Here is a 21,476-nt window from a genome sequence, read left to right on the forward strand (position 1 = left end):
ATAATAATCCTGACACTGCTGAGGGCCCCTTTAATTCCTGTGAGTGACGAACGGGGGAAGATTTAAACACAGTGACCATCATGTAAATTAACTGGAGAAGCAGAGGGAGGGAAAACAATCATACACCTGTCGTTCAGCAGCTAAAGCTAAATGTATTTTACTGTATGAGGCGTTAAAACAGGAGAAGCTGGAGAGTCACAGAATATCAGACTGACAGCAGAGAAACTTTTTTAGACAGAAATCTAAACAGAGATCAAAAATAATCCAGAGTCACTGTTTCCAGGAAAACCAGGAATTATCTGATTAAACAACAAATGTACAGGAGCAAGCAGAGATCTAACACCTCTGACCGGAGGAGTCACCAGAAGACAGAAGATTCAATCACACTGAAAAAAGTGACAGACAGAGAGAGGAGCTGCAGACTGAACTCAGAAGAATATTTTGGTGTTGGTTTAATGTTTATAGTTTTATGTACCAATATTATTTTATTGGTTTTGTAAGTTGTGCTGCTTTTATTGTGTGTGTTTTTAAGTTATGACAGATTGTAAAGATTTTCCCAGTTTTCAGTCCTCATGTTAAGCTAGGCTAACAGTTTCCCCCTTTTCAGCTTTTATGCTAAGCTAGCTAACAGTTTCTCCCCAGTTTTCAGTCTTTATGCTAAGCTATGCTAACAGTTTCTCCAGTTTTCAGTCTTTATGCTAAGCTAGCTAACAGTTGTTTAGTCTTTGCTAAGCTAGGCTAACAGTTTCCCCGTGTTTAGACTCTTATGTATTAAAGCAGAGGAGGAGGAGATGATCGCTCCAGTCTCTGGTTAGAGAGTTTAACCCTCAGCGGTGGAAACGTTCCCTCGGCTCATTTAAAGCAGAAAAACGTCCTCTGAAGTTTTTCGACTTGGGAGTTGATGTGCTCTTTGGGAGTGAAGCGAGCATCAGGAACCGTTTTAGCCTTTTTCCTATGATTAACTCCATTTTCCAGGTCAGGTCCTGAAACATCTGCTGTCACTGAGACTGAGGAGAGAATCACAGTTTCTTCTCTGACTCACATCAACTAAACTAAAAAGAACTAACAACGACCAGCTGCCGTCACTCGACTCCGCCCACACTGACCCACACCTCTCTGCAGGTGTATGAACAGGTGAACACATCCATGACCTCACTTTGTTCGCTTCAGTTTGTTCCTCTCTCTGAACATTGTCTTGTTGCCACCTGAGAGAATAAGCTGAACAATCAGCAGGGAGTGGATGGTGAATGGTTTCCAGACTTTTCTTTACCCTGAGTTTTTCCTCTCAGGCTACAGGCCTGCAGACATTACTCAGGGCTGAAAAACAAAACTCTCATTTTTATTTTATTTTATTTTAAATTAATAAAAACAGATCCACAGACCAGATAAAGAGAAACTGATCCACATCTTCACCTGTTTTATTGCATTCACAGCCGCTTCAAAATAAAAGCCTCCCACTGGTTCACTGGTGAAGCTTTTAATGTGAAGAACAGGAAATGTTCAGTTTCCATCAGTTACAGATTAACACCTGAGTCCAGTGTTTCTCCTCCGTCTCCTCAGCTAAATGCTGCTCTCTGACTGAGGCTTTTATTCTGAAAAGACCGAACCAGACAGGAAATGTGTCACAAAACCAAAACCAGGAGCTAAAAGAGGCTCAACAGCTGGTTCCAGGTCTCCGCTCAGACCCACAGCAAATATAAAAACACGGAAGACGACAGGAAGCTGAAACTGGTTTCATCCAGAGCTACATCAGGTTAAACCCTGCATCCTGAAACTGGACTAAATCCTCTGAGGGGGGATCCTGCCTCAGACCTCAGACCTGAGACCTGAGACCTGAGACCAGATCAAACCACTGTGATCAGACTTTATTTTTCTGTCTCTGATGTTTTTACTTTGTCCTGCGTCTGATTCAGTTTTATATTCATTTCGTTCTGAACGTCTCCGTCCTGATCAAAGATGGCGACGATAAAACGTGATTTTTGTATTTAGAAATTTATCAGGGTCAATAAAAACCACGAGAAACCAAAACGACTGAAGCAGAAAATGTAGATTTTAATATTATAACTGCATCAATAATAATTAACATTGAGGTGGAAATGGTTTTTTATTTTAACATATTTATTTACATTGTGTGTTCACACGATGCAGCTCTGTCTTAATAATAATAATAATCTTATTTTTGTTTTTTGTCACAGATTGTTTTCTATCCTACAGTCGATGTTTTACATGTGACTGTTTGTCTCTTTCTCTTCTTCCTGCTTCACAGATCAAACCTGAAAGACTTTTTTAAAGCTGAGGAATATTCAGAGTAAACAGGTGTGAACAGATCCTACCTGTCCGTGTCGTCCACAGGTGAATCGTTCTCTTCAGTATCGAACCTGCTCTGACTCCACAGACTGACGAGGATCTGAGGCTCGTGGTGTGACAGATTACTGAGGATCCAGGTCTCTGCAGGTCCTGGATTTACTACAGCAGCTTGTTGTTGTTCACTGACGAGTCTAAGCCTCTAATTAATGACTCGTTAGGAACAGGTGGGGGAGGGGCTGAGGAGCAGGGGGCGGGGCTTAGAGACTGACAGGACTTAAAGCTCCACAGTCTGAACATCATGTGTTTACAACAAAACTTTTCATCTGGATTTTAACTGAATTCTATTGATTCATTTACATTTTCCTTTTATTCTACGTTTCATTTCCTGGTTCAGTAACTGCAGTAAAACAAACTGAACTCAGGTCAGAAATCACAGTGAATTATTGTTAATCCTCCACATGAAGCCTTTAATAATCTGATTTAATCCAGATTTAATGAACCTGAGACTCACTGAGCCTCGCTCTGTAACTCTAAGAAAACACTGAGCTCAGTATTGATCAGATCATCAGTTATCAACAGGATCAGGAGTTTATCTGCTGCTGGACTCTGGTCTTTGTCCTGATCTGGTTTTAGGACAAATTCTAAATAAATGAAAGGACGTAGATGAATTCTTGAGTTTAGTTTTGGTTTTTAATGAATGTGTTTGTTTTTACTTTCAGTGAACTGTCTCTTTTCTCTGAGACTAATTATATTCGGACTTTTCCTCCAAATAAAACCTTGACTTGGTTTTTTAAATAATCACAACTTCTTCGCTGCAGAGTTTTGATTCAATCCTTTAAATTACAACTTTAATCTCATCACAACTTCTGATCATAAATGTGAAACGTTATCTGTGAGATGATGTGTTAAATCCTAAAAACTAAATATTTTATCTGAGATATTTGAGATTAAACAAGAATCAAACTCAGAGTTTATGATCACGTCATAAACATGATGAGTCTTAAAGGATCTTTATCACATTCATTAAATAATAAAACTGATCTGGGAGCAGCTGATCAGGACTCTGTGGATCAGGACTCTGTGGATCAGGACTCTGTGGATCAGGACTCTGTGGATCTGATGGATTGGACATGTTCACTTCATAAAACAGTCCAGTAAGTCTAAGAGACCAGAACCAGGATGAACCATGAAACCAGTTTCCTCCTGCAGAGACCACATGAATCCTTCAGGCCTCAGAGAACAGAGAAGATGAAAACTATAAAACATGAAGGTGGTCTTGTTCTCTGACCTCTGACCTGTGACCTGTGACCTGTGACCTCTGACACAGAGCAGCTCGTCACTGAAGCTTCAGTTTTATCTCCAGAGTTTCTGTTCGACACTGAGCAACTGAACCAGCAACAAAACACAAACTGAGAGAAAGAAAACCACACACACACACACACACACACACACACACACACACACACACACACACACACACAGGATTAACAGTTTGCTCTGCTTCATTAAAACGATAAATTAAAACTCTGAACCTGCTGCTTTTCATGAGGTCACATGATCTCTAAAGGTCAAAGGTCAAACAGTCCAGATGACTTCAGATCACATCAATCAATCAATCATCAATCAATCAATCATCAATCAAATTCTGTTTCTATAGCAGCACAGAAACAGTTCACAGTGATGAAACAGACTGAGACTGATTCAAACCAACAGGAAAAATAAGAAAACAAAAACTAAACTAAATTAAATTAAATAGTAAATTAGTAAAAACATGTTGATCTGAGAGAAACTCAACTTTAAACACAAACTTTACTCAGACTTTATTATTTATTTATTAACTTCTTATTGATTTATTCTCCTGTTTTATTTCTACTGTTTCTGTTTCATTTGATCAGATTCATCTTTTTATTTCTTCGTCTCATCATCTCTGACTCTGACCTGCATTAACCTGCATGAAAGATGCAAATAAACTCTGACTGTTTGATTGATTGGTTGATTGATTGATTGACTGATTGATCCTCTGCCTCTCAGCTGTTTCTTGTTTAGTGTGAAACTCGACTCCTGTTCAAACTCATCAGCTCCAGTTTCCTGTTTCTGTCCCATAATTCAACACGGGGACTCTCCTCTCCATCAGATCACGGCAACACCTGGCAGGTACGGTTACATCACCCTGTCGTCACGGTAACAGACATCACACACACACACACACACACACACACACACACACACACAAACAGCAGGATCTCCCGGAAGACGCCAGGTAACACTCACAGTCTGAGTGTTTGTTTCTTAGATTTAATGGATAAAAAGATGAAAAAAAAACAAAACACGACAGATCAATAAATCAATAAACTGATCATCAGCTACAGTTATTGATCAGCCTGAGAATAAACTCAGGTTTAATCCAGAATCAATCACAGAGTAAAGTCAGATTAAAACCTGTAAAACCAGGACTTTCAGGACCAGAATCTGATCGTTTCCTCTGCTAAAAATAAAACGAGCAGAGACTCTGGGAAACATCCAGAAATAGTCCGAGTCCTCAACAGCTGGACGGACGTTTCCCACGAAGACCAGAGTCCCCACAGAAAACAGATCCAGGACCAGCTGTGGACTTTAATCCTCCACTAACAGGAAGCTCTCAGAAAGTGGGACAAAGCTTCAGAAAAACAGCAAAGATTACACAACACGCTCAAAGGTCCTTCAAGTGTTCAGCATCAGCAGATGTGGTTTTCTAAGAGGCTGACGACCTTTGACCTCCAGATAAAACAGCTAACAGTGAGCTGACATCACCCTCCAGATAAAACACCTGAGTACAGGTACAGAGGAGGGTCAACGATCCCAGCAGCAGAGTTAAAACCAGTGGACTGAATCGTCATCTCTGTGACCCAAACAAAGATGGCGGCTGAAGTCAGCAGGGTTTCAGAGATGGACGTGGACAAAAAAAATAACAACAACCAGCCAGAACTCAGAGGTCACGACCTGAAGACGTGTATTTGGGTCAAAGATGCAGAGACCAGGTAAAATCTTATTTACTGTACGACTATGTTTCATATCTGCAGGCAGGGACGGATCAAGAGCCAGCGGGGCCCCACAGCACAGACAAATGAAAAGACCCCGACTCACAGACGCAGAACAAACAGTTCCTGTGCTGATTTTAAGTCTGTTTTCTGTAATGTTGTGTCTCTGCTGTCGGTTTTCAGTCTCCTGTGGTCGTCTTTAACTTTCCAACAGGAAGCATCAACAGTCACTGTAAACAGAGGATCTGGTCCAGAGCTTCCTGATCCCCCGGGCTCTGTTCAGTGATCCAGTCTTAGAGGAGGATTCATTAAAACGACTCAGTGTTTCAAAGTTCAGAAATATCAGCCAACATTTAAAAACTGAGGCTAAAAGCCTGGAAGGTGAAGAGCAGATTACAGACTGAGGCTTCATCATCTGTGGAGTGACCAGGTGATCTCACCTGGGACCTGGACTCATAACACCAATTACCTGGAGAGGTCACAGGAGGGAAACTAATGAGCTGCAGCTTATTATCGTGTTAACCGTTTACACCGGCCTCTCAGGAACAAACTGTCCATCTCTCTCTGAATGTAAATGAATGTGTTTTTTCCCGCTGAAACCAGGTGAGACTCTGCTGCTAGCTTCAACCGGTCATGTCCGTAATGTCAGCTAAAGTCAAAGATAACAGGAGCCGGTTGTTTTCAAAGGACAAAAAGAGATTAAATGAAACCGCCGAGACCTTCCGTTAACCCCGGCTGGAACAATACGGAGCCGTGCTATCTCTGTCATCCCTGGCAACCGGGCTCCATTCAGGCCAAGCCAAACAAAAGGGCTCCGACACACCGGGCAGCCCCCGGACACACAGCCGGGGACACACCGCCTGTTGACGGGGCCGCCTCACACACCTGTACGGCGGCGTTAGCCTGGCTCGGCTCGGGTTAGCTTGTTTTTGTCTTTATATTTGATAAATTCATGTGTTTTCCTTTCACTGACAAACTGTGGGTCACTATGCGGAGCGTGGAGCTGCCCTTAACCTTCATTTTTGTCCCCCATGAACACAGTGTGCCAAATCCCATTTAAAATTCTGACGATTTAAGGTGAAGTAGCGTATCAGAGAGTATAAACACAGGATTACACGGTCAAAGGGTCTGTTGTGAGCTGTGTTTGAAGCTGTTAATGATTTCGGCATAAATATGATCTAATATAAGGCGATTATTTTTAAACAAACTGTTTAGAAAGGCTTGGTCCTGGTTCACACAACTCGGCGTCGCCCAGCGCAATGCAACGTAAATTTCTTTTAAGAACACACAAGAAATAACACGATAAGTGGTGATAAAAGTTAAACTTACATTTATATAACACATTTGAGGTGTTATACAGGTATGCCGAATTAACGATGTAGCACTGACACTACGTTACATGTGGTAAACTCGTGTATACCTGCCTGTAAATAGCTACAGCCTTATTTAATCTAAAATTCCCAATGGAGTCTGGTGTTTGTGTTCTCCGCTTACAACACCGCAGGGCTACCTTTCCCTCCACAGAGCAAGAGGGCAGATCAAGTTGCCTCGGTTTGCATTTACATTTTCTATGAACGTTACCACGAACAAGCCGATAAAACCAGAATATATATTTATTTCAGCCTAAATAAAGATCATTTTAACACGAGCTTCGGTTCATGTGAACGGACAGAAACGGTCTCCGGGTGGAGCTGGGTGGAGGAGGAGGAATGTGAAGTGCTCTGTTGGAAATCATTAAAACAGTCTTACCTGCAGGTGTGGGCTTCATCCACTAATAATCCGCGTGGCGTTACAAAAACATGGCACAGATAAGAAATAAAAACTACAAAATAAAAACACGTTAATCCTCCAGGTTTTCACCGCCTCCTCCGGACACTTTATATCCGACAAACTGAGCTGTGTTTCGGGGAGAGGAGCAGTGTTTTTAGCGGCTCCGCTCCGGAGATGTGACTCGGATTAAACTACACTTGACTTTGAATCGAGAAGCAGCAGCAGCAGCAACCTGCCCGGAGACCGAGGGAGGGAGGAGCCCTGAGCGCTGACTGACAGGCGGAGCAGCAACAGCTGCCTCCAGAGGACACACCCATCTGTATCCAAGATACACGAGGAAGGTCCTCCTCCTCCTCCTCCTCCTCCTCTTCTTCTTCTGTTATTTCTTCCTCTTCCTCTTTTTCTTCCTCTCCTTCTTCTGTATTGTAATAAATTTACTCGTCCGTCAGTTTTGTGTTTCCACATTTCTTTTCATATTTCTTAACTAAAACTGAAACTGACTTGGTTTAAATTTAAATAACAGTAATCCACACTCTCTGACCAGGATTTCAGAAACACAGAGGTCAGATAAAAATAACTACAATCCTTTAAAACAGAATTTAAAAAATAAATGAGACACAAAATAAAATACATTCAAATTCAGCCTTTCAAAACAAAAGCCTGTAACACTTTTTTTACTGGATTTATCTTTATGAATTCAGCTCTGTTTTGTGTAAACTTTATTTCTGTACACGAACATCAGACCAACACGTCTATAAACAGAAGGTTAAATCAGTTTGTTAAATCTGACTCACCTCCTCTTCTTTAGTGACACCTGTCCAGGTGAAGTGTGGATAATGTCAATGCACAAAGTCAGAGCATGTTTTTTTTAGAATAAACACTTTGTACAGAAAGTTAAACTTCGTGTATTTGCATAAAAACAATAAAAGATAATTTGTGATCTCAGTCTGTTTGTGTGTAAATATGATTTGACTCAGTTTGACTGGAGCTGAGGAACCTTCCAGTCAACACTCAGGAACAGATTTACCCATGAACGGTCAGTGGAGAGGTTAGAGCGCCACCTGCTGCAGACTGAGCTTCACTGCAGGAGGTTTAATAAACATTTTCTACTTTCTGCTGCAGGAAACAAGGATCTGATTTAAACAAATGACTGAACGTGGATCAGCAGGTTTTATATCGACTGTTCCTTCAATATAAAACATTAAAAATGTTTTTGTTTCTGTCAGAGCTGCTGAAGGTTTTAAATCGAAACTCCTTTAACCTTCTCAGTTTATTTACAGACCTGGACTCAGGAAACAGAAACTCTCTGACTGGACTGATTCTCTTGTTTGTTGTTTATTTGTTGTGTAATTTGGACAAACTGAACCTTTGGAGCCACAAACATGTGGCTTTTTGTTTTTAATATTTCTGTCTCCAGAGAACTAATTAAAAGTTAACTGTCGCATAAAGAGTGAAAATAAACGTAATGTGGATTTTTAATGTTTATTTCCAGATTCAAAATGTGCAACTGAACCGAGTTTTCCAGTTTAATTTGAATTAAGTTTTAATTTTAGCTCATGTTTATAATAGAAACAGATTTTTAAAACATATCTTGTAAAATAATGTGATTATTTTCATTAGTGAAGTTTCCAGGTTAATGTTTTAATTATGTTAGAGACACATTTTCTGTTTGTGAGGATCAATATCATCAATCAATCATCTGATCACACACTGAAGCTGCTGTTTACATCAGCTAAATTAAAGCTGTTATTACACCGTCTGTCCAGCAGAGGGCGCTGTGGGCTGAGAGTTTAAAGGGTCATTCCACTGATTTTACACCAGTTTACTGCTGAATAACGTCAATAACAACCAGTCGCACTAAAGAACAACAGCGCCCCCTACAGTCAAACTTCACACTGGTCCAGGTCTGAAAAAGTCTTAAAAAGTTTGGAAACTCACTGAATAAAAAACTTAAATCCCCCACTCCTGATGTTTGAAGCTTTTCCGTGTCTTAAAAAAGGCGGTTGCTAACGAGTGTCTAAATGAGACTACAGAGGTTGTCTCTGATTTAAACCTGTTGTAAATAAAGAAACACAGGCTCTTCATCTTCATCGTCATCGTTTCTCTTTTTACTGTTTTATACACTTTGAATCAAATCCATCTCCAAACCACAGTAGTGCAAAGATTAACTGTGAATACGTCTGTGAGTGATTAAACCGAACCATCGTCCCCTAAACCCGGGTCCTCTTCAGTGATCCTCAGGACAGGTGAAGAGTTTTCAGTCCTTCTCTTTCCCTGCAGCTCAAACAACACCTGAGATTTCACCGTCACTGAAGCTTCTTCATTCATCTGAATAACAACAGGCAGGTTTTGGATGGTGAGGTACAGCTGAGACCTTCAGAGGAAAAAACAACTGTTCCTGTTCCAGTTCCACAGGTTTCAGTTCTGTTCCTCGTGTCTTTGAGAAAATCATCATCATCGTCTTCATTATTCAGCTCTTCATCCACGAACCAGACGAAACATCCGGAGGCTCAGAGTCCGTCAGAGGAAAGAGACGGTTCACAGCAGCAGCAGCACACGGCGGCTCAACGACAGACGCCTCAAAGGTTTTACTACGAGTTCCTCCAGGTCGGATCTACTCCGCCTTTTTCCAGTTCTTACTGAAATGTACATAATTTAATGTCTCTGTGTTTCTGAAACTAAAGCACAGAACTAATCAACAGGTGGAGATCTAAGGTCCTTTCACATTAACTCCAACAGCAGGTGTGAAAGGTTCCTCAGGAATAAATCAGCTGTAAATATTAAATACAATCATGATTTTACTGACTGAAAAATCATCTGAGAACAAAGACAATCAAGAAAATATCTCAGGTCTGTGAAATGGAAAATGAATCAGCTGATTTCAGGTCAGTTTGTGAGGCTGATTGAATCATCAGGTCCATGTTATTTAAGCCTGATGGAGTCTGATCACTGTCATTCATCATCTGTCTATCTCTAATAAAGGCTTTAAAATATATCTCTTAAAAATCATTTCCTCTGTTTTTACTTCATTTATTTGCTCCCAAATCAAACGTGTTCCAGCAGCAGAGACTCCTGCAGGTGAAACCGATTCACCATCAACACAACAAACCACCTGTTCTTCATCTCTCTGTACACAAAGTTTGACTCTGGTACAAATATCTGACATCTGTTGTAGATGCAGCAGTCGAGTCTTTGAATATGAGACGACGTTTTTTAAAACCTCATTTCCAGATAAACTCTTTCCTCCGCCTGTTTGACATCAACCTGCCGCTCTGTGCTGCTGCTGCGTTTCTCTACGTTTCAGGTTGTTGAACCGTTTGACGTCGGGGGAGTCGAAGCTGCGTCGGTCGTCCTCGTCCCAACCGAGCGTGAGATATCTGAAGAACCGTTCCAGGGTCGGTTTCAGGAGACCTCGATGATCTCCATGCTGCCAGAGAAGCTCGACTGACTCCCCACCTTCCCCATCTCCTCCCTGGACCTGCTGTCCGTCATCCCGTCTCCAAACTCCATCTGACAGCTGCGTCGCTTCAGCTGCTTCTCGAAGCTGCTCTCTTCGTGCCAGCTCCTCCTCGAGTCGCCGCGGTCGCCCGTCCTCTGCCGGCTGCGCCGCCGCACCGCCTCCAGGCCGTGGCCGCAGCTGTACGCCGCAAAGCCTCCACTGCCGCCGCTCAGGATGGAGGTGGAGTAGAACCGCGTGGAGTCGGAGGAGAGGTACCAACCGCCAGCCAGCGAGGAGGTGGAGACGGTGACGGGGCCCAGCAGGATGTCCGAATGCCAGCCTTTCAGGGCCCCGCCGGACCCCGGTTTGGCCAGGTGCTGCTGGCTGCGGGAGAGGCCGAACAGGAAGCTGGTGGCGTTCTCCTCCATGCTGCCGCTCCGGTGCAGCTGCTGGGAACAGTTTGGAGCGGCGGGCGGAGGTTTGGTGAAGCTGCCTGAGGACGAGGAGGAAGAGGAGGCCGGTGGTGCTCGCTCCGGGCCGTCGGCCTCCTCCTTGTCGGGGCTCTGTTCCGGAGTGGACTGCTCCGACACCTCCTCCACCGGGGAGAACTGGCAGGGTTTACTGGTCGGCTCTTTGAAGGCTGACGGTTTGTAGAAGTCGGCAGCGTCTCCCGATCCGCCGTGAGGGACGAACACTCGGTGAGCGGCGTTCCCCCCCGGCTCGCCGTACGACTTGATGTCCAGGGAGAAGGAGCGCTTCAGCCGGGCGTTGTCCTCGGGTCCGTCAGGGAGCTGCAGGCCACTCAGAGCCTGAGCCAGCAGACGCTCCTCAGGGGCGTCGGCTAAGACGCAGGGCAGGGTGAGGGGCTCCAGCAGGGCCAGGCCGGGGCCTGCGGGGGCCTCGGGACAGGCCGGAGGCTCCGGGTCCTCGGGATGAGCGGGGGCCTCGGCGCCGGGCTCCTGATGATGGAGGGACTTTAGTTTAGTTTCTGTACCGTGAGGACTTTTTATCTTCTTCTCAAAGTCCAGCAGCTGACCCAGGAAGTTGAAGTTGGGAGAGATGGTCGGTCTCTTCTCCTTCACAAACCTGAGAGGAGGAAAAAACACAAAGACACAAATCCATCATTAGTGAGGATCAGGAGGAGCGTCTGTAATTGACAGTGACACAGAGGACAGATTAATTAGAGGGTTAACGAGGCTCTGGACTCATTAGGACAGACTGAGCGTATTGTTTGGACCGATCAAACAGGAAACTGACAAACACGTCGACTCTGCTGCATCAGCTCAAAGAGACGGAAAATAAAATAAAAAATTAACATTTTTATGATCATCAGCATCGTTATTTTTTTTCTCTGACTGCCAATAACATAAATGAATTTAAAAATGTGCCTCTTTGGCTCTGATGCCTCTGTCTGTCATCAGACAGTAAAGGCCTATCACCACTGAGGGATTCTGACTGTATCTGCGAGGTCAGGCAGCAGTTAAACGTCACAGTCCTCTACGCTGAAAACACAACAATCTACTCTTACCCAGTTACACTGAAAATGACCGAATAATGATGTTGCAGTGACACTACAATAATACAGTAAGTATGATCTCTTTTAATTAAACATATGCTTAAAGGCATTTCAACAAAGTTTTGTGTTGGAGTTTGTGTTTCAAATATCAGTTATGTCTCCTTGATGGCTCATTATCATCATCATGAGACGAGCCCTCGTCTAAACGCAGCAGGACGTCTGTTCAGGAGATTTAATAACGAGTCGGACCTGTACGCCTCGTCCAGAGACATGTCCATCCTCTTCATGATGTAGGCGATGGCGATGGTGGCTGAGCGAGAGATCCCGGCCAGACAGTGAACCAGGACCCGAGCGTTGGAGGCTTTGGCCTTCTCTGAAACACAGAGACGCTCAGATTACGTTCTGTCTAACTCAGACAGTGAACACAGGTGTGTGATGTGTGTCTCCCTGCTGACCTATGAACTCCACCGATCTGTCCAACCACGGCAGGATCTTCTCACAGAACGAGTCGTTGACAGGAACCCTCAGGAAGTGAGAGTCTGGGATGAAGTCTGGTTTGGGGCAGGTGTTACTGGCGTTCAGGACGTAGGCGATGTCGTTCTGCTGCATCAGATCCTGCAGAGACAAACAGGGACACAGGGATCAGACTCACCTGTCCTGACTGATGACACCTGTCCTGGTCCTGACAACTGTACCTTGTTGAGGACGTCCCTCTGGCAGCCCAGGTACAGGTGAGGCAGGATGCGGGTCGGTCCGATGTTGGTGACGGGCAGACAGGGCTGGGAGATACAGGAGGGAACCAGAGTGGACTTTCCCTCACACAGACCGGGGAACAGGTGGGAGAACTCAGAGAACCCACCTGGAACAACAACAGACGACAACATGAAATCTCTGGTGTTTTTGTTCCTTTTGTTTTTGACGGGATGTCGACGTTCTGTCTCCAGCCTCAAAAATTAAATTAAAACTTGTTAAATATTGTCACACTCAGAGTCTAAGCTCTAAACCTGATGTGTTTACAGTTATCTGGAGCCACCTGCTCCACCAGCTACAGATGGTCCGTCATCCTCTACACGTGTTGCCAGGCAACAAGCCTCTGAATTGATGCTCTGCAGCCTCCGTCAGCGCCACAGGTCCAACATAAACCTGAGGAGGAGACGCTCTCGCAGCCAAACATCACGTCATCTGTGTTACTGTAATCACCCTCCCCCAGCAAGCACGCTGTCCAGGTCAGATCTCATGATATTTTATTTAAAACAAACAAAGATCACAAGCAGAACATTTTATTCATTTATAAAGATTTTCCTCAAGAAAACGGTTTGACGTCTCCTGATACGTAACAAACACAGAAGAAAAAAGAGAGCTATGTGATAAAAACTAACAGGACTACACTGTGAAAATATGAATTACACCTTTGCATGATTTGTTAATGACATTTTTTGCTATATTTCCATACCAGACTCCATTGATAAAAACAGGGATTTAACCAGGAGCTGCTGGAATACCACTGCCTCCATCTGTTAGTGTGTCTGTGTTACTGTGGGACTTTCAGTGGTGGAAGAAGTAATCAGATACTTTACTGAAGTAAAAGTACCACACAGTAACACAGACACACTAACAGATGGAGGCAGTGTATGTCTGTATATCTGCCTGGTAAAATTCCTGTTTTTATCAGTGGAGTCTGGTAGTGATATATAGAGATGTTTCTAGATGGTCTTGTCTTTATAAACTGATTATAAACACCAGATATTTGCACTTAAAGTAAACTGTTGCTAAGTGTTACTCTTTCCAGAAACATCACTATTTATCACTACCAGACTCACAAAAACAAGAACTTTATGGAGCAGAATATGAGAGTTGTTGTCATACCACTGCCTCCATCTGTTAGTGTGTCTGTGTTACTGTGTGGTACTTGTACTTGAGTCTGTCAGTGGAAAAAACAACTTTAATGAATTTAAAATCAATCATTTAAACCTAATAACATGGGAATAAGATCCACGTTCATGAATGCCAGTTATCCTTTAATGATTAATGTGCTACTGTCCCTGTTTATTGACTTTCCTGCCTCATATTTCAAAGTGAGATGTGATTATGATCCAGTTTTTTCTCTCTGAACTTCCCTTTAAAGCGTCCTCCTCCTGTTAAAGCCTTTATGATCAGGCAGAAACAGGTTCCTGGTTGACTCTGAGCAGATAGAAGCCATCGTTGTGTAACTGTTAAACCTTTGACCGAGTGATTTTGGGAAGCATAGAAGTCTTTGGTTTCTCTGACGTGTGAGGGTGGAGTCGTCAGAGCAGCATTACATCATGGTTACATAACGTAAACCCTCAGTGGAAAGAGAGAAGGGAGGACGTCTGCAGTCGACCCGCCTGTCGGTCAAACTAATAAACAGCTCGATGACAAGTGGCCGAGCTCAGACTCAGACTGTGAACACACACAGCTGCTGTTTGTGCTGCAGCGTCTCTGCACTGATTAGTGACTGTTTACACTCAGATTATTATTAATAGATCATTTATTTCTGCACACAGTCCAAAGCTCACAACACAAACCAGACTCCATTCACAAAAACAGGAATTTTACCAGGAGCTGCTACATTGAAACAGGACTGACCTGACAGCAGGTGGACAGAGGGGAAACTCCTCTCCAGCTTCACCAACAGGACGCTGAGGAAAGACTCGGAGCTGAGAGTCACCGGGTCGGAGGAGCTCTGATCGTACACGACGACCTCCTGATCGCCCTGCAGCTCCAACTACAGCAGAGAGAGAGAGACATAACAGACGGTTTAATGTTAGCTTTAGCCTCGGCACACTATCATCTCCACCTGATGAATCTAAGTCCAGTATTCTGTCCCTTTTAGCTCTGGTTTTGGTCTCCACCACCTCCTGCACATTCAGCTGCAGGTTCATCGCCACCATGCAATCCCAGCATGCAGCAGTCGAAAACCAAAACACCATCATATTGGCAGGAAAGAGCGCTATTAGCACTGCTGGCAGGTAAATTCAAATTATCATTCAGTTTCCTCTGATTAGAGTGTGAAGTGAACTCTGCCGGCTTGATCATTCTGTTCATTTTTGCTCAGGCTTTTCCTGCCAACATGGCGGCGTAAACAAAGTCACATGACACCTGGAGCTCTATAGCTGCTCGAACAGCAGCTGATCTTCTGTATGTTTTCTGTGCTGCTCCTCACTTTTCTACATAACATGAACAGAAACTTAAACAATGATTCTGGGGTGTTCAGCAGGTCCTAGATATTAACTATGTTCTTCAAATGTGGTTTAACTAATCCAGGCTGTTAATTATTAGGGCCCGAGCAACGAGTTGCGTGGGCCCAACGGGGCCATGCAACGAGTTGCAAGGACCCTCTTGTTTTCGGTCTGTTTATTATTATTATTATTATTATTATTATTATTATTATTTTTTTTCTTCTTTTTCCGCCTCTTAGATCGGCTTTTTGAGGGCCTTAACATGCGTGAAAACTTACCAAAATTTGCAGACGCGTCAGGCACGGCGAAAAATTTAATAATTTAGGGGTCTTGAGCATGGGCGTGGTAAAATGGCCTCGGTAGCGCCACCTACATTTTTAAACGGAACAGCCCCTCAAGCCCGTTGCGCCTAAAAATCTGAAAATCTGCACACATATGTAACATCCCATGACGCACCAAAAAGTCTCTTGGAGCCATATCCTAAACCCAACAGAAAGTATTTTTATTTTGACCGGAAGGTGAAAAAATTGTGTGTTTTTGGCCATTTCCAGGGGTCGCTTGAACGCAAACTAGTCCTAGACGCATTATCCGATTGACTTCAAAACTTAATAGTATGTTCTTAAGACATAGACGATGTTAAATTGCGGCAGATTTTGAGTTTTTGTTGAAGGGCGTGGAAGTTATGGCCCCTCAAAGTTCGATTACTCGCCACGAAACAGGAAGTTGCTTTATTTTTGCTATATTTCGGCCATACTTTGTCCAAACTGCATCAAACTTTACAGGATTGTTAATGGTACCTATCTGCACACATCCATATGTCAATATTCATACAATTGTTGTAGCGCCACCTATTTATAGCAGGAAATGACATATTTTATAGTGTGATGTCCAGTTTCTAGACGGGTGACCAGATTCACTTCAAATGTTGTCAGCCCCTCCTTGACAATTTTTGGAAGAAGTCCTCCGAAAATTGTGAGTTTTGGTCGAAGCGTGTGCCGGTTCTGGCCCGTCAAAGTTCGGAAACCCAACTTCCTGTTTGAAACCTCAGATTTTGGGGTAACTTCCTGTTGCGACTCTCTACTTTATCCTACAGATGGAGCCATTGTATTACTCTTTGATGGGTTTTTGGAAGGGGGTCTCTGTGTGTGTGTGTCTGTGTGTGTGTGTGTTTGAGGGGGGAGGGGAAGAGGAGTTGATTGAGTCTGTGAGAAGCTGCCACAGGGAGGTTACAGTCAAGAGAGCCATGAGCTGTCACAGATGATGAGCTCTGAAAAATATTATCACAGAAAATAATTAGCATAAAAGCTTTTATTTTAAATTTGTTGCAACAAATTCAGGTTTCTTACAGCATTTTCCTTATTGAAAACTAAATTCTACCTGAAATGTATCAATAAAAATCTTCTTTTGCAGTTAATGTCACCAGTTTATAGTTTAGTTTTAATAGCATTCCCTGTCACTGATGTGCCTTTAATTATCGGTTCTATCAGGGATCATTTATGTGTTTATCTTACGGGGGTGAGCCACCTCACAGGTTGGTTATATTACCTGTTGACCTCAGCTCAGTGAGCTAAGACAATGTTTAATGCAGTGTTTTTTCTGATATGAAAATGGATATTATTCAGCACATCTAACCTCAGCAGGCCCCTCTTCAGAAACTCATATCTGCAGATGTCAAAGCTGGCTCAAACGTTGTCCACAGTCTCATGACATGTTTAACACGAAGCACAGCACGCTGGTTAAGCTCATGGCAAACTGTTACTAACAGCTAAAATGAAAGCTTGTCTGTATGTAGTCTAACTGGTTAGTTTGTCACTAATCTCCAAATTTTGCAAATTGCTATAAACCACTCTCTTAAACCAGTAACAGTCTGAGCTGGAATGATAGGGGTCTGTATGGATAAAGATAAAATCCTAATGATACCCATCCCTACAGCTGGTTAGTGGCTTCGCCCTGACTTTAGGCAGATGAGATATTCACTGTTCAAATAACTTCATTATAACCCTTGTTTAAGCATAAATGATTTATATATGCACCCAATAACAGAACTTGCAAAAAAATGCTTTTGCTCAAAGCTCAAAGCTTGTAAACTCAAGTTAAAACTGAGTTTTATCTCCTTTTGGGAGGGGGTATCTGTGTGTGTGTGTGTGTTTGTGTTTGTGTTTGTGTTTGAGGGGGGAGGGGAAGAGGAGTTGATTGAGTCTGTGAGAAGCTGCCACAGAGAGGTTACAGTCAGGAGAGCCAAGAGCTGTCACAGATGATGAGCTCTGAAAAATATTATCACAGAAAATAATTAGCATAAAAGCTTTTATTTGAAATTTTTACATCTCGGAAGTGTGAACTGTTACGCCAGCGTGTGCCCTGCGACCTGCGTTGACCCCGCGGTTGCCGGGGTCCCGCGGTCGCCGCTCCCCCGACGGGCGCCGGGTGCGAGGGCCCGTTCAACGCTGCTCGCAGCTTTAATTGTTCTTGTGTTCATGTCTATAAATGTTGGTCATGTGACTGCAGGTAGATGATGGTTAAAATGTGGAGTCATATTGAACCATGTCGGTTTTGTTGCTTTCTAGTTTTTACTCACTCGAGGAAAAATCTGCTCTCTCTCCTTCAGCACTGACTGAATTAATTACAGCTCATAATCGTACGGAAAATGTTGCCTCAGTAATAAAAGGAGCAGCCGAGCTTCCTTAAAGCCGTTATTTAAATTTAACACCACACCACAAAAAGAGAGGAGCGGCCTCTGCAGCTCTTTGTTAAATATAAATATACTGAGGTCAGACGCCCACGTCCAACTGAGCAGAGCAGGAACCAGATTTTAAAGTGTTTTAAATACAGAGGACAGAGTCTGGAGGATTTTACTTTTACATTTCCTCAACAAAGACTGGTTTTACTTTGGTATGGTTCAGTCAAAGGATTTTTAGAAGCTTGAAGAGCTGAAGTATCCAGGGGAAAAAAGTTTCTAAAACAAATTGTTTTCTGTGTTTTTAATGAATGTGATGATTTTAGTTCCACGGCTGCAAAACTAAATCTCCTTCTGAGCTCAGTTCAGATGAAGACGAGAAGAATTTTTCTTTTCTCATTTATGATCTCATAATCGTCACATTTATCTCAGGACTTTAAACGCACATTTCTACCTTTTATTTCAGTTTCTGAGGTTTTTCCTGAACTCTGAAAATACAGAGTACTGTATATGTGTCCTTCCACCTGTTCTGTTTAATAACTCAGTTTATTATTATTTTCAGGATAAGTCAGGCTCCTCAGAAATCCATCAGTTGATATTGTACATGTTGCATTGTACATGAAATCCACAGGAAGTGACGTCACACTGAATCAGAGTTTCAGGTCTGACTCAGTCTGGGCTCTGAGGAGGAGGACTGACGCAAACTGAGAGTCTAAGTGTGAACTGTTTATTAAGGCTTTCACACCTACTTTGTTTGGCCCAGACCAAAGCACCAAAGTTATGTTTCAGTTGTACTCATAAGCCTCAATTTCTGAGTTCCCAGTCAGAAGTTTGAACCTGAACGCCTCCTGAAGTCAGAGCAACTCACCAACCCTGACATCAGAATCCAAGATGGCTGCTCCTCCTCAGCAGCAGTGAACTCTCTGCTAATGTTCCTGTTTATAGCAGCTCAGTCTCATTAGTTTCACATGAAGTCAGTCAGACACAGAGAACTGTTCAGGTTTATCTGTGGACATGTTGCAGTTCAATGTGAACGTCTTTTAAGAACGTTCTAAAATCTAACGTTAACAACTGAGGTGTTCTTCAGGTGGAGCAGATCTGTTTCGAAAGGAACAACAAAGACTTTCTGGAGGTGACGTCACCTCAGTTCTGATGTTAAAGAAGAAGAACTCGCAGATCTGCGATGTGAAACCAAAACTAACCAGAACAAATGTAACTACAGCCTGAGTCTTGCTCTGAATTCTCAGGTGTGTAGATAAAGTGTTTTAGTGAGCTGTGTGTGTGTTCTGGTGTTTCTGCCTCAGGTGTGTGGACAGGTGAACTTCCTGTTTACCTTCTTCTTGGCCGAGTGCTGCAGCAGCTCGGCGATCTGGACCTTGTCCTGCTGCAGCCTCCTCTTCATCAGCTTGGAGCAGTTCACATTCACGGCCTCCAGGATGTGCGAGGCATTGTAGTCCACGAAGGGCCGGCTGTCGATCAGCACCACCCGGTCCAGCCCCCCTCCAGCAGGGCCACCAGAGCCTCGGCCCCGATGGGCCGCACCGCTCCGGGCCTCGGCATCCCGGATCCGGACCTGGACCCCGGACGCTCCGACATGTCAAACCCCTTCTCCTCTTCCCCTCCCACCCCCCACCCACCCCCCTCCCTCCCTACTCGTAGTCCCCCCTCCGCCCACGCCGCCTCCTCCTCCTCCTCCTGGGCGTCCCGGGCCGGCGGTCCAGCGCAGTGACGCAGCCTGGCGAGGAACCTCAGAGGATGAAGAGCTCCATTGTGTCGGCCCGGTATGATGTCATCCTGATGGCGCTTGGCAGCCCAAAACCCCGGGACAAGAGAGGGAGAGGGAGAGGGAGAGAGAGAGGGAGAGGGAGAGAGAGAGAGAGAGAGAGAGAGAGGAAGTAAAGGGGGGGGGGGGGGGTAAAGAGAGTAAAGAGAGAGAGAGAGGCCTCACTCTGCCCTGAAAGGCAAAAAAGCCAAACCCCCACTAACTATCTCTGTTGTGTTTGCAGGAGCTGAGTGTGTGAGCGGTAGTTAAAGTGTTTTTGTTGTGTGTCGAGTCTCTGGGGTGGGGGGGGGCTGCAGGTCTCATTCACACCACGGCAGGCGTGAAACAAAAGCCGTCTTTTCTCCTGGACTGAGAACTGGTGACGCCACTCTGCACCTCGATCCTGGTCTTCATGCTGAAGTGGTTTCAGACCCTGAGACACAAAAACGAGCAAAAAAAACCAATGAGGTTTGGTTCAGTTTCATCGCTGACTTTAACAGCAAAAGTTGTTTGATAAATAAAGAATAAGAAAGTGTTGAAGATGGAGACAGGAAGAGAAGAACACTTTCAAATTAAAGCGAAGCAGCATCTACTAATAAACCCTGAGTCTGGTCCAAACGTGTCTCCCTGATTGAAGCGGAGCTCTTTAACTTCCTGTTACCCGGTCCCTCCTCTTCTCTCTGCAGACTGACTCACAGCTCTGCAGCAGGAATTTCCCTCCTGCTGTAAAACCTGCAGTTACACACTCGACTCCGGCACAAAGAAAATCCCCAAAACATGTTGGTCCTCCAGCCGCCCACACACCGAGAGAAACTCACAGCCAAACACAACAGGAACATGTTTAATTCCTGATGAACCTGACTCCTCAAACTCATTCATTCATTCATTCATTCATTCAGGCCTGGATCCATGAAGCTACAACCACTTCACTGTTTCCACTGTTTGAGGAAACACGTCTGAATTTTCTGTATTTTCCTGCCCAGTGTCACGTCTCTCACCTGTTCCCTCACGTTGACCAACAGGATGTTATATCGCCCCCTGTTGGTTTGACCCTGTGCTTACTACATAATTCATCAATGATCAATTATAGTTAATTAAGACTTTTGTCGATGATGTGGGATTTAATTGATGCGTTCGTATCAGTGAGGTTGTGTCGAGTGTCTTGAAGCAACATAATAATTCTCAGTGACCAGCAGGAGGCGCTGTTAAAGTTTAACAGGTGAAACTGAGCTGCCTTGGAGCTGTCGGAGAAAGCAGAAGTTGTTTTTCTAGCTTAGAAATAACAAAGCTCGTTGTAAACGTTGTGACGTTGGTGATAACTGTCGTATTGTGTGTAAAAGCCTCTCAGTTGTGTTTGTGTCGAGCTCGTAGCTTCGGTTTGTTCATGTGTTGGGTTTGACTCGCTGCCTTTATGAGGCCGCAGATCTTTGTTTTATTTTCTGTTAGTTCAACTTTAAAGTCTTTGTTTCAGAGGATTGTTGTTGGATCATTTCCTCACTGAGGAAAAACACACTTACTTTAGCAGCCTATTTTCTGCCATTGGTATTTTCAGTATGAAAAATGATTAATCGATTATCGGTGTTTAAATTTCCTGAGCAGCAGCTTCTCTCTGATACAACATGGTGACGTCTTCACCTTCAGCCTCAGCCTGACAGTTTAGGTTTTTAAGGTGGAATAAAAACATCAGGACAGAGTCGTATCGTCACATCAACTACAGAGTCAGTGTTGAGTTTAATGTCTGATATAAATGTAGGAACTTTGGCAGCTGTTGTGGGACAAACCACCGTCGTC

At 43.8% G+C, this 21,476-nt stretch overlaps 1 protein-coding gene across 1 annotated transcript; it reads right to left on the reverse strand.

Moving 5' to 3' along the window:
* Positions 1–9,180: 9,180 nt before the first annotated feature.
* Positions 9,181–19,545, reverse strand: LOC108890240 (dual specificity protein phosphatase 16-like). Its single transcript, XM_018687093.1, is given in 7 exon segments — positions 9,181–11,619; positions 12,299–12,422; positions 12,505–12,664; positions 12,745–12,908; positions 14,657–14,795; positions 19,257–19,417; positions 19,420–19,545. Coding segments are annotated over 7 exon segments (1,971 nt in total). The 5' UTR covers positions 19,520–19,545; the 3' UTR covers positions 9,181–10,496.
* Between the last annotated feature and the right edge of the window lie 1,931 nt (positions 19,546–21,476).

The sequence above is a fragment of the Lates calcarifer genome, unplaced genomic scaffold (genome assembly GCF_001640805.2).
Source record: "Lates calcarifer isolate ASB-BC8 unplaced genomic scaffold, TLL_Latcal_v3 _unitig_1709_quiver_2044, whole genome shotgun sequence".
Lineage (NCBI taxonomy): Eukaryota > Metazoa > Chordata > Actinopteri > Centropomidae > Lates > Lates calcarifer.